The sequence below is a fragment of the Suricata suricatta genome, chromosome 10 (genome assembly GCF_006229205.1).
Source record: "Suricata suricatta isolate VVHF042 chromosome 10, meerkat_22Aug2017_6uvM2_HiC, whole genome shotgun sequence".
In the NCBI taxonomy this organism is placed as follows: Eukaryota; Metazoa; Chordata; class Mammalia; order Carnivora; family Herpestidae; genus Suricata; species Suricata suricatta.
Window position 1 is genome coordinate 607,759 of NC_043709.1, and position 12,611 is coordinate 620,369.

Consider the following 12,611-nt stretch of genomic DNA (forward strand, 5'->3'; position numbering starts at 1 on the left):
GGAGTACCACGGGGGGTACTGTGGGGGAGTACCGTGGGGGAGTACCGTGGGGGGACTGTAGGGGGAGTACCGTGGGGGAGTCCCCCCGGGGTGCCGGCGACATCTGAGCAGCCGATCACTGAGCGGGGAGGCGGCCCCAAGGGGCCGACGCAGGAGCACAGGATAAAAGGGGCTCGGCAGGGAGAGTTTCTGAAGACAGAATGGCCAACAAACACCCAAATCTGAGAAAAATTTTAAGCCCACATATCCAAGAAGTTCAAAGAGCTCCAAGTCAACAAACTGGAAGAAAACTATAACAAGGCCTGTTGTAAATTAAGTTTTTTACAACTAGTGATAAAGAGAAACTCTCAAAAGCCGCTAGAAAGCCGGGCACACTGTGCGCAGCAGAATCAGAGGCGAGAAGGAAAGCGGCAGCCGGAGGCCGCAGGGCGGCGGCGGTAAAGGCCGGCCTAGAACTCAGGGCCCAGGGAGAGCATCTCTCAGAAATGGAGGTGAGAACTTTCCAGACATCCGAGGGCTGAAGAACCGACCACTGGCAGATGAGCCCCGAAGACGGCACCTCGTGCAGCAGGGGAGGGCCCCACGGGGTCTGGGTCCGCGCAGAGCAGCGCAGCGCACCAGGCGCGGGAACCCGGCGGCAGGCGGCAGGCAGACGTGGCTCTTTAACCGCCTCTAAGAGAGAGCTGATCACGTCCGCGCAGGGGAAGCCGGTGCGACGCCGCGCGGGGCGCACTCATGACGTGACCACAAAGTCCGGGAAACGAGACCGGGAAGGGGTCGCTGGGGGCCCCCCCGCGGGACACGCCGGAGTTCTAGATGCTTCAAGCCCGCGCTGCCCCGACACCACCGTCCACAGGCGCCCCCTCAGCGCGTAGGACGTGAAACAGAGAGGACCGGAGCCCCGCCCCCGGCGCCGCCCAGGTCACAGCTGTCACGGCGGGGGCGGGCTCTAGCCATGGCGCCGTCGGAGGCCCTGCAGCGGCCGAACACGCGCGACAAGAGAAAAGTCAGCGGCCACGAGAGGACATCACGGAATGAAAAAACCACAAACAGCAAAGTGATACATTTAAACAAAGAGTTATCAGTAACCACACACAACACAGTCATATAAACACAATTAAGACCGAGACTGTCAAATGGATCAAAAAGCAAGATCCAACTGAATGTTTCCTATGAGAACCACACTCTACTTAAAACAATTTTTAAAATACTTATTCTTTTTTTATGTTTTTTTTCTCTTTTGAGAGCGAGAGAGACAGCGCAAGCAGGGGAGGGACAGAGAAAGAGAGGGAGACACAGAATCTGAAGCAACTCCAGGCTCTGAACTAGCTGTCAGCACAGAGCCCGACGTGGGGCTCGAACCCGCGAACTGAGGTCATGACCTGAGCCGAAGCCGGTCGGCCGCATAACCGACTGAGCCACCAGGTGCCCAGAGAAACACGCTTTAAAGATGAAGTTGTGAACAGGTTAAAACTAGGACAAAAGAAAACAGCACGTTAACATGGATCAGAAGCAAGCTGCACACGCTACACACGTATCCCATAGAGAATATTCCAGAACCAAGGGTCCCGGAGGTAAAGCAAGGCCCATCATGCTGAAAAGGGGCGGACGGATCAGGACGTGGTGACAGCCGTCTGCGGTGTGAGTGAGACTCGGCTCTCCAGGGTTCACGGAACAAGGAGACAGACCTCAGGACACAGAAGATTTGCACAGTCTGCTGGCCGACATGCCCTCACTCTTACCGAGTGACCCATCACTAACGGCAGAAGGCATGTTCTCTTCAAGTGTATGAGGAATGTTGACCAAAACAAACCATGTTTTAGGCCACAAAACAAATGTCAATAAATGTAAAAAAGAGCAAATGAAACCAAGTAAGCAGAGGAGAGAAAACCGTAAGGATCAGAGCAGATATCAATGAAAAGAAACAGAAAAACAGACAAATCCATGAAATCAAAAGCTGGCTCTCTGAAAGTATTAGTAAAAATTTATAAACTTCTAGCCAGATTGATCAGGAAAAAAGACATGCAAGTTACCAACATTATAAACAACTTTATGCAAATAAGTTAGAAAGCTTCAATAGAACAAAGTCCTTTAAAAATAAAATGCACAAAAACTCACTCAAGAAAGAAGCTGACTTGCTCTATCACTATTAAAGAAACTGAATTTCTAATTAAAAGTCTTCCCCCAAAGAAAACTGACCCGAATGCCTCATTGGTAAATTCTGTCGGAGATTTAAGGAATAAGTAATGCAACTCCTACATGCACACTTGTAGGAAAATAAAGAGGAAGGAACACCCCAAACAGGAGGCCCCTCTGTGCTCGAATCAACACCGGACAAAGGCGTCCCAAGAAACCAGACTGCGGACCAACACGCCTCACGAACCCCGAGGAACGCGTGTGCACACACGTGAGTGCTATCACGCAACAGGAGGCTGATCTAACATCCGAAAAACCAAAGTAATTCACCACATTAACAGACTGAAGAAAGCAAACCACATGATCCTGTCAATAAAGGCAGAAAAAGCAGCTGAAATCCACAGGAGATGGCCCATTTTCAGGCGGACATGTCAGTGCACAGAGCACACCCTACGACGCGGTGCGACCATCCGTAATGACACGCCTGCCCAGGGCAGCACTGCCCCCCCCCCCCCCCCCCCCCCCCCCCCCCCCCCCCCCCCCCCCCCCCCCCCCCCCCCCCCCCCCCCCCCCCCCCCCCCCCCCCGGGCCCCCCGCCCCCGGCCGCCACCAACACGCACCCAGCCTCTGCGGCCAGGCATCCTTGGGATGTCTCACGTACACACAGCACACAGCGTGTGACTGTGTCTCTCCCGGGCAGCATCAGGGGAGCTGAGGCGCACTGGGACACGCTCACATGGCGACCAGGCAGCCCTAAGAAGCAGCGACTGCGGACCCAGCAGTACCGCCTGTGACAGCCGTGACCTCCTGGAGGCCCCCGGGAGACTCGCGTCCTCCTGCGCCTTCCTCTCCGAGAGACGCCAGATCCCAGCCGTCAGAGGCCGGCCCGTCCACCTCCCGGGGTCTGAGCCTGTCGGTGGCCTCCCACAAGGACGCCTGGGCTCCGCTGGGCCACCTGGAAAATCCCGGGCCATCCCCCCACCTGCCGAGTCCCCTCGGCGGTGTGAGGTGACCCAGTCAGAGGTACTGGCGTGGATTGGGGACATCTCTCGGGGGCCGTTCTTCCGTCTACCACACAGATGGATCTCAAATCAAAATAACTGCACCGAGTGAAAGAGCCAAACCAGAGAAAGAATAAATCCTCGGGTTCTGTTTATAGAATTCCAAAAACGAAAGAAACCTCTGGTGATAGAAAGCAGAGCGTGTGGGGCTGAGAGAGAGAGTGGGGGCACACAAATGCTGGGGGGATGGACACGTCCTTCATCAGGACTGTGGGGACACCATGTGCTCATCAGAGCGTGCGCCCACACCCAGGGGGCTGCGGGGATGCTGACCAAGGGCATACCTCCCAGGCCGTTACACGACTCAACAGATCACACCCGTGACACAAGTCTGGAACCTTCAGCTGCTATTTTCTTCTGCGAACGTCCGCCTTCAGGAGGAAGCGCTTCCTGGCATGCAGGCTCGTGTGGGGTCAGGGACCCAGGCTCCCAGGATGACCTAGTCACCCGGCCTCAGGGTGCCCCTATTTTTCTTTTCTTTTTTTCTGAAATCAGTCTTTAATAGCCTATTTTTGAAAGTGACATAACGTAACAGAATATTGCTTCTATCGTATTTGTTTTGGTTACACAGAGCAATTCCAGTAAAATGTGGAAGGTAGCCAAATGAGGCATGAACACTGGATTACTAGGGGCTTGGACGCTGCCTACCTTAGCCTTTAAACAAAGTGCGATTTGTTTACCCAATGGTTTTTTAATCAAATTTTTAAAAATTTACACCCAAGTTAGGCAGGCATATAGTGCAACGATGGTTTCAGGAGTAGATTCCCTAACGCCCCTCACCCGTTTATTCCATCCCCCCCCAGCCCGTCCAGCAATCCTCTCGTCTCTGTTCCTGCCCCGTTTTTATGTTCGTTTTCCTTCCCTTCCCTATGTTCGTTTTCCATCTTAAAGTCCTCATAGGAGTGAAGTCACATGATATTTGTCTTTCTCTGACTCCGCTGAGGGTGACCCCTACTTCCGTCCACGCCGTTGCGAACGGCGCCCCCAGTTCTAAGGCCAGCCTGCTGCCCCGGAGCCGCGTCCAGGAGGCGGATCACTCCACACACCGCACGCCGCTGCAGGGCTGTCCCACTGGCCCCTGTCTCTGAGTGCCACTGGCTGTCGCAGCACGTCCCTCCCTCTCCCGCACGGCTGGGGAGGGGGGTGGGCACCTCAGCCTGCGCCTCCCGCACCCACGCACCCTGCAGCGCTTCAGGAGCCTCCCCTGCCTGCCCGGGGGTGGGGGTGGGGGTGGGGGACAGACTGGTTCAGACAACGGCTCCCCAGGCCCCCCGCTGCCCCAAGCCCTCCTTCCTCAGCACCCACCGCCCTCTCCTGCCGCACACGCTCACACAGGCCCAGGCCTCGAGCTCTGTGGAAGCATGGCTCCCTCTGTCCCTGTCATCGTGGGACACTGCATCGCCAGGACTGTCCACAGCCTGTGGGCCCCGTGACCAATGGGAAGTGCCCTCCGGTCTGCTGGGCAGCATGCTCCCCTCCAACAGCAGACGGACACATCCCTCCCACCTGGACTCGGTCTCTGTGTGCCCCGGGGGTGTGCTCCGCTGTCCCTCGGCTCCTCGGGGCCGCCCCTCCCCTGCAGTGGCCCCACTCGGTCTGGCTTCAGCCACTGCCTCTAATGGCAGACAGGCTGGACAAGACCTCCCCCAGGAGCGCCTATGGGCCCGAGCACAAGGCAGCACCACGACGGCCGAGGAGGGCGAGCCGTGCCGGCCCCGGCCCACGCAGCCCCGCTTTCCCACGCAGCCCGTCTTCTCGGGTGCTCGGAGTCTGACCGGATGGGACGCTGTGCCCGGCAGAGCCCGGCGGGGCAACCAGCGTCAGTGGCCAGGGGTCCCTGCCTCTCGGGAACCGCGAATTCCCAGCTACCTGTGGTGCAAACGAACCCAGGCAGGGTCCCCCGACTCGTCAGAAAACTCAAGTGTGGCCAAGAGTGTTTCATCTCAGACCCTTCTCCTACCTCTGCCAGTAACGGCTGGAATGTCAGAATGTCGATTTTTTGTTCCACACATTTCTTAAGTCTATCTGGTATCGGATACTGCGGAAGGAAACTTGGAAGTTGTCGTCTTGAGTTCCTTAAAAAAAAAAAAAACAACTCACAGTCAAAAAGTAGTTCTTAAAGCCCCACAAGTTTTACACCAGCCCTTTTTACTTAGAAATCCTTGCCCATTTCAAGAAGCTAAAGGTCACTCAGTGGCCAAAACGAACAGGTGAACTGCTGTTTCAGTGCGTAGTTTGCACGCTCAGCTGCCTTGGGACCCGTTCGCTCCCGAGGCCTCTCGTGTCGAGCGCGGAGGGGCCCCAGCACCCGAGGGCTCCGTGGGACCCGGGAGTCTGGAAACAGCCGCTCCGACGCTTCCGCTCAGCGAGCTGTGGTTCTCAGAACTCTCCCCGCACTGCTGCGGGGCCGCACCTCCGGCAAGGGCTGCTCTGTCGGGGTCCTGCCCTCCTGTTTCTCTGGGGAAACAAGCTTCTGCGTACCCCAGAGAGGGCTGTGGGGAGGAGCCACCGGAGTCGGCCACCGGCAGGATGAAGAACGTCACTCCCACTATAGGCGGGTCTGATACAGAAGAAGAAGTGACCAGAAAGGAAAGAGCTGGGACCAGAGACCGCTGGAAAGAAGAGAGGGGTCACGAGGAGGGCCAGGGACCCCCAGACTGCAGGCTGTCCAGTGCAGGAAGTGAAGAAAGGCCCCGGGCACTCCTCCCGCATCCCAAGTTCTCTTCCAGCTCCCGCAGGAGTGCAGACCGGGGCAGACGTGTACCCTCGCCTCCCTCCTCCACGGTCACCTCACTCGTTCGTCCCTGTCGCTAGGCTCTGGACAGGAAGGCTACTGAGAGAGCAGTTCTGTGGCAGAAACGTCCCCGTAAGTGCCGGAGCCTCGACCCCCAGCAGCACTGGGAGGAGCCGCCACCTCCCAGCGAGCCATGAAGTATGAACTACTAATAGGACCCCGTAAAGGGGACAGGACCGTCACCACACACACGTTTAGATAAAAGGCCCGAGCAGTCTCACCACTTGGCCTCAACGTGCGTGCTGAGTTAACAAAGCAAGTCTGTTTCCAGCTGAGAAGGTCCTGGCAGAAGAGGCCCTCCGCGGCCTGGCTCAGCAAACACACAGACAGTGCCTTCTGGGCGGGGGCGGAGACGGAGGGACGCGGTGCCGGGCCCCGTCGGGGGTGCGGGTGCAGGTACCGGGGTTCCGGGAGGCCCGCGCCAACCAGAACAGGCACTCTGGGTCACTTCCTCGACAACAGACAACCAGTGTCTCCTGTTTTTGAGACCCCCCCCCCCCCCACACAGCGAGCTGGTCAGGGGATTGTCGGTCGAGTGCTCTCCTCCAGGTAAAGCCGAACTGTGACTTGGAGGTTGCCTGGTCCGCCAGGACTGACCACCTGGGGTTCTTAACCGCTCCCGTAATTAAGACCCAACATTTAGGACGTTCTCCTGCTGCAGGCTGTGTTCCAGGTTCCATCCCCAGAGCAGCCCTTTCCGTGTGACCAACTGTGACCAACGTGTCTTACTGCTTACTGATCACTACTGATCGCTGCAGGTCAGAAACTACATGTTTTACGTATCTTACCTCAATTAATCCTTGTAACCATGTGAGGGAGAGACTATCACTGTATAAATGAGACTAAGTTTCAGAGAGGCTAAGAAATAGCCCAAGGTCACATAGCACCTGGCAGCAGTGCTAGATTCAAACAATGGTATAATCCCAGAGCCAACAAATACTACTCTAATAGTTTTTTTTCCCCTTGAGTCTGTAAATTAGTAAAGTCCTTAACACCTTACCTTAAATTGTTACCAGGCAAAAATGTGATCTGACATTCAGGGTTTTGCACAATTAGAAGGGAAATGCCTGTCACCCCCGGGATTCTGGGCGGGACGAGGTTAAACCTGTCAGTTCCTACAGCCGGGGGGCAAGCTTTCGCATCACGAGTAAAGTCCAGAAGCGTCCTCACATCCCTGCCAGATTTTCTGGCACCAAACTTAAAAAAAAAAAATCTGCTTTTCAGTGATTCTGGGTTCAGCAGCTGCAGGCAGAGCATGTGGACCTGCAGCGCTTTCCTGAGGCCACTCCCTCGGTCCCTGCCTGGGCGGTTGCCGACCAGCCACAGCTTGTGGACCCCTTGCTGATGGGTGCTTCTGTGCCGTGTGGGATGCAGGGCGTCTCGGTGGCTGGCCTGGGCTGCTGGAAACACGGGAGGTGGCGGGAGCAACCGCGGGGCCGTGGGGGGCGGGAGGGGGGTGGGGCCCAGGACGATTCTGTCTCACAAACCTGCAGAGCCCGTGCACACACACCCTTCCGCCCGGTGTGGCTCTGGCCCCGGAACCCCCCGCTCCACGGCAGCCACTCGAGGCTCACAGCACGGGCGCACATGCGGATCCTGAGGTCCTTTCTGCTCACCGTACCTCTTCTGCGTGGTCACGACTGTGGTTTTTGTGGACGCTGACGTGGGAGACGGTTTAGACCTCTTCCAGGAAAACGGCTCCCGCGCCGCTACCAGCAACTCCTCCCCGCTGACCACGTTCACCTCCAGGAACCGGCCGATGGTGAAGCTGGAGAAGCAGAGCAGGAGGAGCTCCCTGCACCGGCCGGAACTCCTGGGAACGGCCAAACACACCACAGTCGTGGTCAGAAGACAAGCAGGCCTGACTGAGTCCCCTTCGCGCCGTGTGTGAAGTGGGCCACGAAGCCACAGTCACCCCTGGATTTTACTAATTCTTCTCAGAGGAAAAAAAGGAGCTTCCAAAGACAAGAAATCTACTATTTTCCCACCATAAGATGAACCACATAAGCTGTAATTCTCAAACTTGAGAACAGCGGCAAGTTTCTCAAGTTTAGGTCAGAACTAGTACGATGTTACCAGAAGTCCTGTTTTCAGTTTGCTTTCTGCCCAATTTCCTGCTGCTGCTCTAATCCAGGCTCTGCTGGGCACTCCGTGGACTGTGCTCACCTACTGCCTTTGCATGGCTTTCTTATCCTCGTGTTAAAGGGATCATTCAAAGTGGTGGCCTCACAAACGTCCGACTGAAGGACACCTTGTGTGAAGGGTCAGTTGTCCATGGGTCTGAAGCAAGGTGGTGGTTTAATCAGTCACATTTTAATTGTGATTTCTTTATTTTAATGGAGACTATATGCACACGAGAGGGGCAAGGACAGAGAGACAGGGAAAGAGAGAGTCCCAAGCAGGCTCCAGGCTGTCAGCACAGAGCCCTATGCAGGGCTCCATCTCACAACCCTGGGATCGTGACCTGAGCTGAGCTGAGAGGCAGGTGTGTAACTGACGGATCCACCCAGGCGTCCCCATTTTAGAAAAGATTCAGAATTAGCAACACAGAGGACTACTGAGGAAGGCTGAGGCCGGTAGCCCCGGCGCCCAGCTGCTGGGACCAGCGGGCAGGGTAGGGGAGCTCGGGATTCAGGAAAGGAGGCGGAGGAGGAGGACCTTGACCCACCTGCTCAGGGAGGGAGGCCTCAGGCCCCTGCCCCAGGAGCCTACATCAGGGCCAGCTGCCCAGGTGGGGATGGAGGCCTGGGAGGCCTCGGCCCAGGGAGGGGCAGGAGGGGCAGAGGCCGAGTGCAAGGACTCCCCCCCGGGACTGAGGGGCAGGGCTGCGTGGACTAGGTGGGGGCACCTGGGCTCGGGGAGGCAACTCCTCGGGGTGGTAAACTCACTCAAGCCATTTTCTCCACCAGTACTTTTTTCTTACAGTTTTGTCTCATCAAAATAGTTAGGAATATTCTATAACCTCCAACCTGGAAGTATCACACAGGAAGACTACAGACACAAATGCACGGATGTCCCCAAAATCCACCCCTCCCAGCCCTCTGGCCACGTACTTTGCATCACAAGTGACCGTAAGCATCGTCTTTCCACCCGGAGGGATGCACCCTCCGGGTTCCAGCTCCGAGGCCTGCTTCCTTGGTGCTGTCTGTTCTTTGTCTCCGTTTCCTCCTTTACCGGTACAGTCATCTGGGAGATGGAATTAAACCAAACTTAGGTTGAGGGAGGCCGCTCCTGACGGCAGCAGCGTGCTAGCGGGAGCGAGCGCTCGCCGCCCGCAGACAGGCGCGCCCACAGCCAAGCCCCAGACGGCCGCGGTCAGGACGGAGGGCAGCCAGGCCTGAGTGCAGGACCATCCGGGGGACCAGCGTGTCTAAAGGCCCTTCTGGGATCTGTCAAGCTATTTTTGCTCTTCTCCTCGGTCACAAAACATCAGGGAAGAGCCCAGAACCAAAAAGCTCCCAGGATTATCTGCTGCACCAGCTGGAGCGCTCTGGCCTCTCCCGGCCCCGGGCCCCCACCAGCAGGCTCGCGGTCACACGGCCCTGCAGGGCGCAGGGGCAGCGGAGCCCTGGCCGGCAGAGCACGGCAACAGGTGAGCCGTCTACCTGGAGAGACGCCTTGGTTGTTCCCGGAACTGCTCTCCGATGTCGGAGAGGCTGTGCTTTTTTGGTAGCTGTCCAGTGAGTTAGTATTTTCATCTGAAAAATTCTTCTCCTTCTCAGGGACAGGAACAAGGGACCCTGCGCGGCACGTCTGGCCTTCATCCAGCATTTGAAATCTGAATTGTTTAGCTTTATCCCAGCCAGCCAGTTTACAGCTGACTAAGTTCTGAGGAACGTCTCCTTTATTCCTGGAAAGAGAAAATGAGCCATGAACACAGACAAGGTTCCTGACGCTCAAACAATCAGCTACCATAAAACACACAATTCAATCTGATGAGTGAAAGGTGAGTGTAAATACCTTTATAAGTGAAAAAAATATTTTAGGGTGAAAAGCTTTTAAGAGATTTCCATAAAGGAGAAAACGAGCAGGTAAAGTAGGTGCTTTGTGAGGGACAGCCCGTGAGCAGCAGGGAGAAGGGGAGGGCGGAGCGAGGGTCTGAAGCGGGCTCCATGCTGTCCGCAGAGAGCTCCACGGGAGGCTTGAACTCGTGGACCGTGAGACCACGGCCTGAGCCGAAGTCAGATGTCTGACCACCTGAGCCACCCAGGCGCCCCTATTCCGCAGAAATTCTTAAATCACAGTTTAAAACCCATTAAACATAACTTAAGCGCTGAACTTACTCTATCCAGATCACCATATCTTTACTTCCTCCTTCTTTTAATGTTCCAAAATTTGTCATCCTTGTGACTTCAACATCACCTTTGTTCTTCAGTAAAAGGGCTTCACAGAACTCACCGGCAGTCTCTTCGAAGGCAGAGGAGTCCCTGGAGAGAGCACCCGGAGAACAGCATGACCCTGGCAGGTGTCCGGAAGCCCCCTCCCCCGACAGCCACGCTCCTTCCCGACACACTGACCGCAGGGCCAAGTGGAGGGATGAAACACCGACTCCCCAAGGACGCGGCTACAAAAGCACAGACAGAGTTCCTACAAGACTCAGAATTTCAGATGACAGCAAATCTTCCGGAAGAAAATTACAAATCCTAAACAATCTAGAAGAAAAACAACTCTGTGGTGACATCCTGAAGGAGTTCCTGACGCTGGGAACACGACAAGGACCCGTGCCCACCAGCAGCACAGATGCCGGGGAGGGAGCCAGCAGTCCTCTGCTCAGCTACCGGGAGAGCAAGAGAAGGCACCGACTCCCTCACCCCCCTCACAGGCCCTCCTATTTCCCTTCATTCTGCGGACAGTGCTGGGAAGCAGGTGCTTTGACCTTCACTGCGTCCCCACGGAGCTGGTCTAGACAGTAAACCTGGCATCACTCCCTCCCTGCCGGCCTGCAGCTCCACACGGTGGCCCCTGCTCCGCCAGCTCCTGCCCTGCCAACACCTCCCGCCCACCCCTGCCCTCCCTTGTCCTCCCTCGTCCTGTCCACTGCGCACACGTGCTGACGGGGCCAGCTCTCCTCCTGCACCTCCCACAGCTCGGACAGTCTCACCGCTGCCCTGTGCCCTGACCCCGGGCTGGGGGGCGTGGGCTGGGGTGTGCAGGTGGCGGTAGAGGCAGACAGCCCACATCTAACACCTGTTAATGGAGGGCTGAGAATTATGAATGAAGATGGGAGTCGAGAACGGCTGGGCGGTTTCAGGCTCACCACCCAGAAAACCAGGGAGGGGAGGACGGCGCAGGCGCGCCGGAGAAGAGCGGACGCTCGGCCTCGCACTCATTCACGGGGACCGTCTATTGGATGTTCATCTGGGCAGGCAGTGGGTGTGAGTGGGGAGCACACGGGGGGCGAACGCTGTGGAATGGGGTCTGGCTCACAGAGGGAACCCCCACACGCACAGAGCCCCGATGCCCTACGCTGCCCCCAGAAGCCTCTTCTCTGCGCACAGGAAGCCTGAGTGGGGTGACAGCACCTAAACTCTCCGAGGGCAGGAGCACCGCTCTTCCCTGTCCAAGGCAGTGCTCCTGGGGCCACGGTGCTAGGCACACAGAGGGCACTGGCCGAGCTTCTGTGGAGGATGGGACATTCATCTCTGTTCCAAACTCGGGAAATGGGCACTGACCGACCACCGGCTGTGAGTTCCCTGGGACCCTCTGATCCCCGACTCTGACAGCGTCAGTGACGGAGGGGATGACTATTTGCGGTAGTCAAGGGAGAAGCCTTATGTGGTCCACCCGGCATTAGAGTGATCCCCCCAGGGGAGCGAGCACCCCCAAACCTACATCTGAGGCCACCGCAGCTCGGGGGGCACTTGAGGAGTCTCCCCAGAAACTGACCACCCACAGCCAGGGAGCCCACCAGTGGGGCCCCTGCCCACTCAACAGATACCAGTCCACACACGCTGTGAGCCACCACGCCCCTCACACACATCAATAAGTCATAGAGCACGACAGAAAGTAAATGTTTAAAGAAGCCCAGACTGAGCGATAAGGATCTAGAAGTGGAGACAAATTAGAAGTCACGCCAATGAATGTGCCTGGCCCCTGAGGGCCAGGATGGCAGCTGCCTTCTCCCTGACGGTCAGTCCGGGCAGCCCCCCTGTGCCCATGGCAGCCGGGAGCCCAGTTAGATGCAGTGTCATTTTCGAGCATTTCTGAGCTTGAATGAAGAGCAGGGAAGCGCATGTTTCCATGATGTGGGTGTTTCCTTAAACCAGGAGGGAGCTCGGAGTGATCCGGTGCCCGCTGCTGCCCTGGGGCTTCACGGAGAAGGATGGAGCCGGCGGGGGGAGGATGGATTCGGGGGGAGGGTGCGGCGGCGGCGCCGGACAGTGAGTCCGCCTGTCTCACGCTGGCACCCCGGGTCGTCAGAGGGAGCTGCCCCAGGGCTCTGGTGCCTCCCAGGGCCCCCGGGCTGCGAGAGGAAGTAAGGGCAACACATCCTGCTTCACCGCCCCACGGGCAGGCCTGAGTCATTCTCCAGCAGGAAGAAGCAGGGGAACAGACGGGGGCACCGAGCGGCCACGGTGACGGTGACTGCTGGACGGGATGCGGCAAGGGTCCCATGTGGC

At 57.1% G+C, this 12,611-nt stretch overlaps 1 protein-coding gene across 1 annotated transcript in view; it reads right to left on the reverse strand.

Moving 5' to 3' along the window:
* MOV10L1 (Mov10 like RISC complex RNA helicase 1) overlaps window positions 1–12,611 on the reverse strand; it is a 63,925-nt gene that overhangs the window by 34,192 nt on the left and 17,122 nt on the right. Inside the window, exons 6-10 of the mRNA XM_029953912.1 lie at window positions 10,275–10,418; window positions 9,597–9,841; window positions 9,045–9,177; window positions 7,613–7,804; window positions 5,158–5,272 (exon numbers count right to left, since the gene is read on the reverse strand). Of these exons, the coding sequence (XP_029809772.1) occupies window positions 5,158–5,272; window positions 7,613–7,804; window positions 9,045–9,177; window positions 9,597–9,841; window positions 10,275–10,418 (829 nt within the window). The remainder of the gene's footprint in view (window positions 1–5,157; window positions 5,273–7,612; window positions 7,805–9,044; window positions 9,178–9,596; window positions 9,842–10,274; window positions 10,419–12,611) is intronic.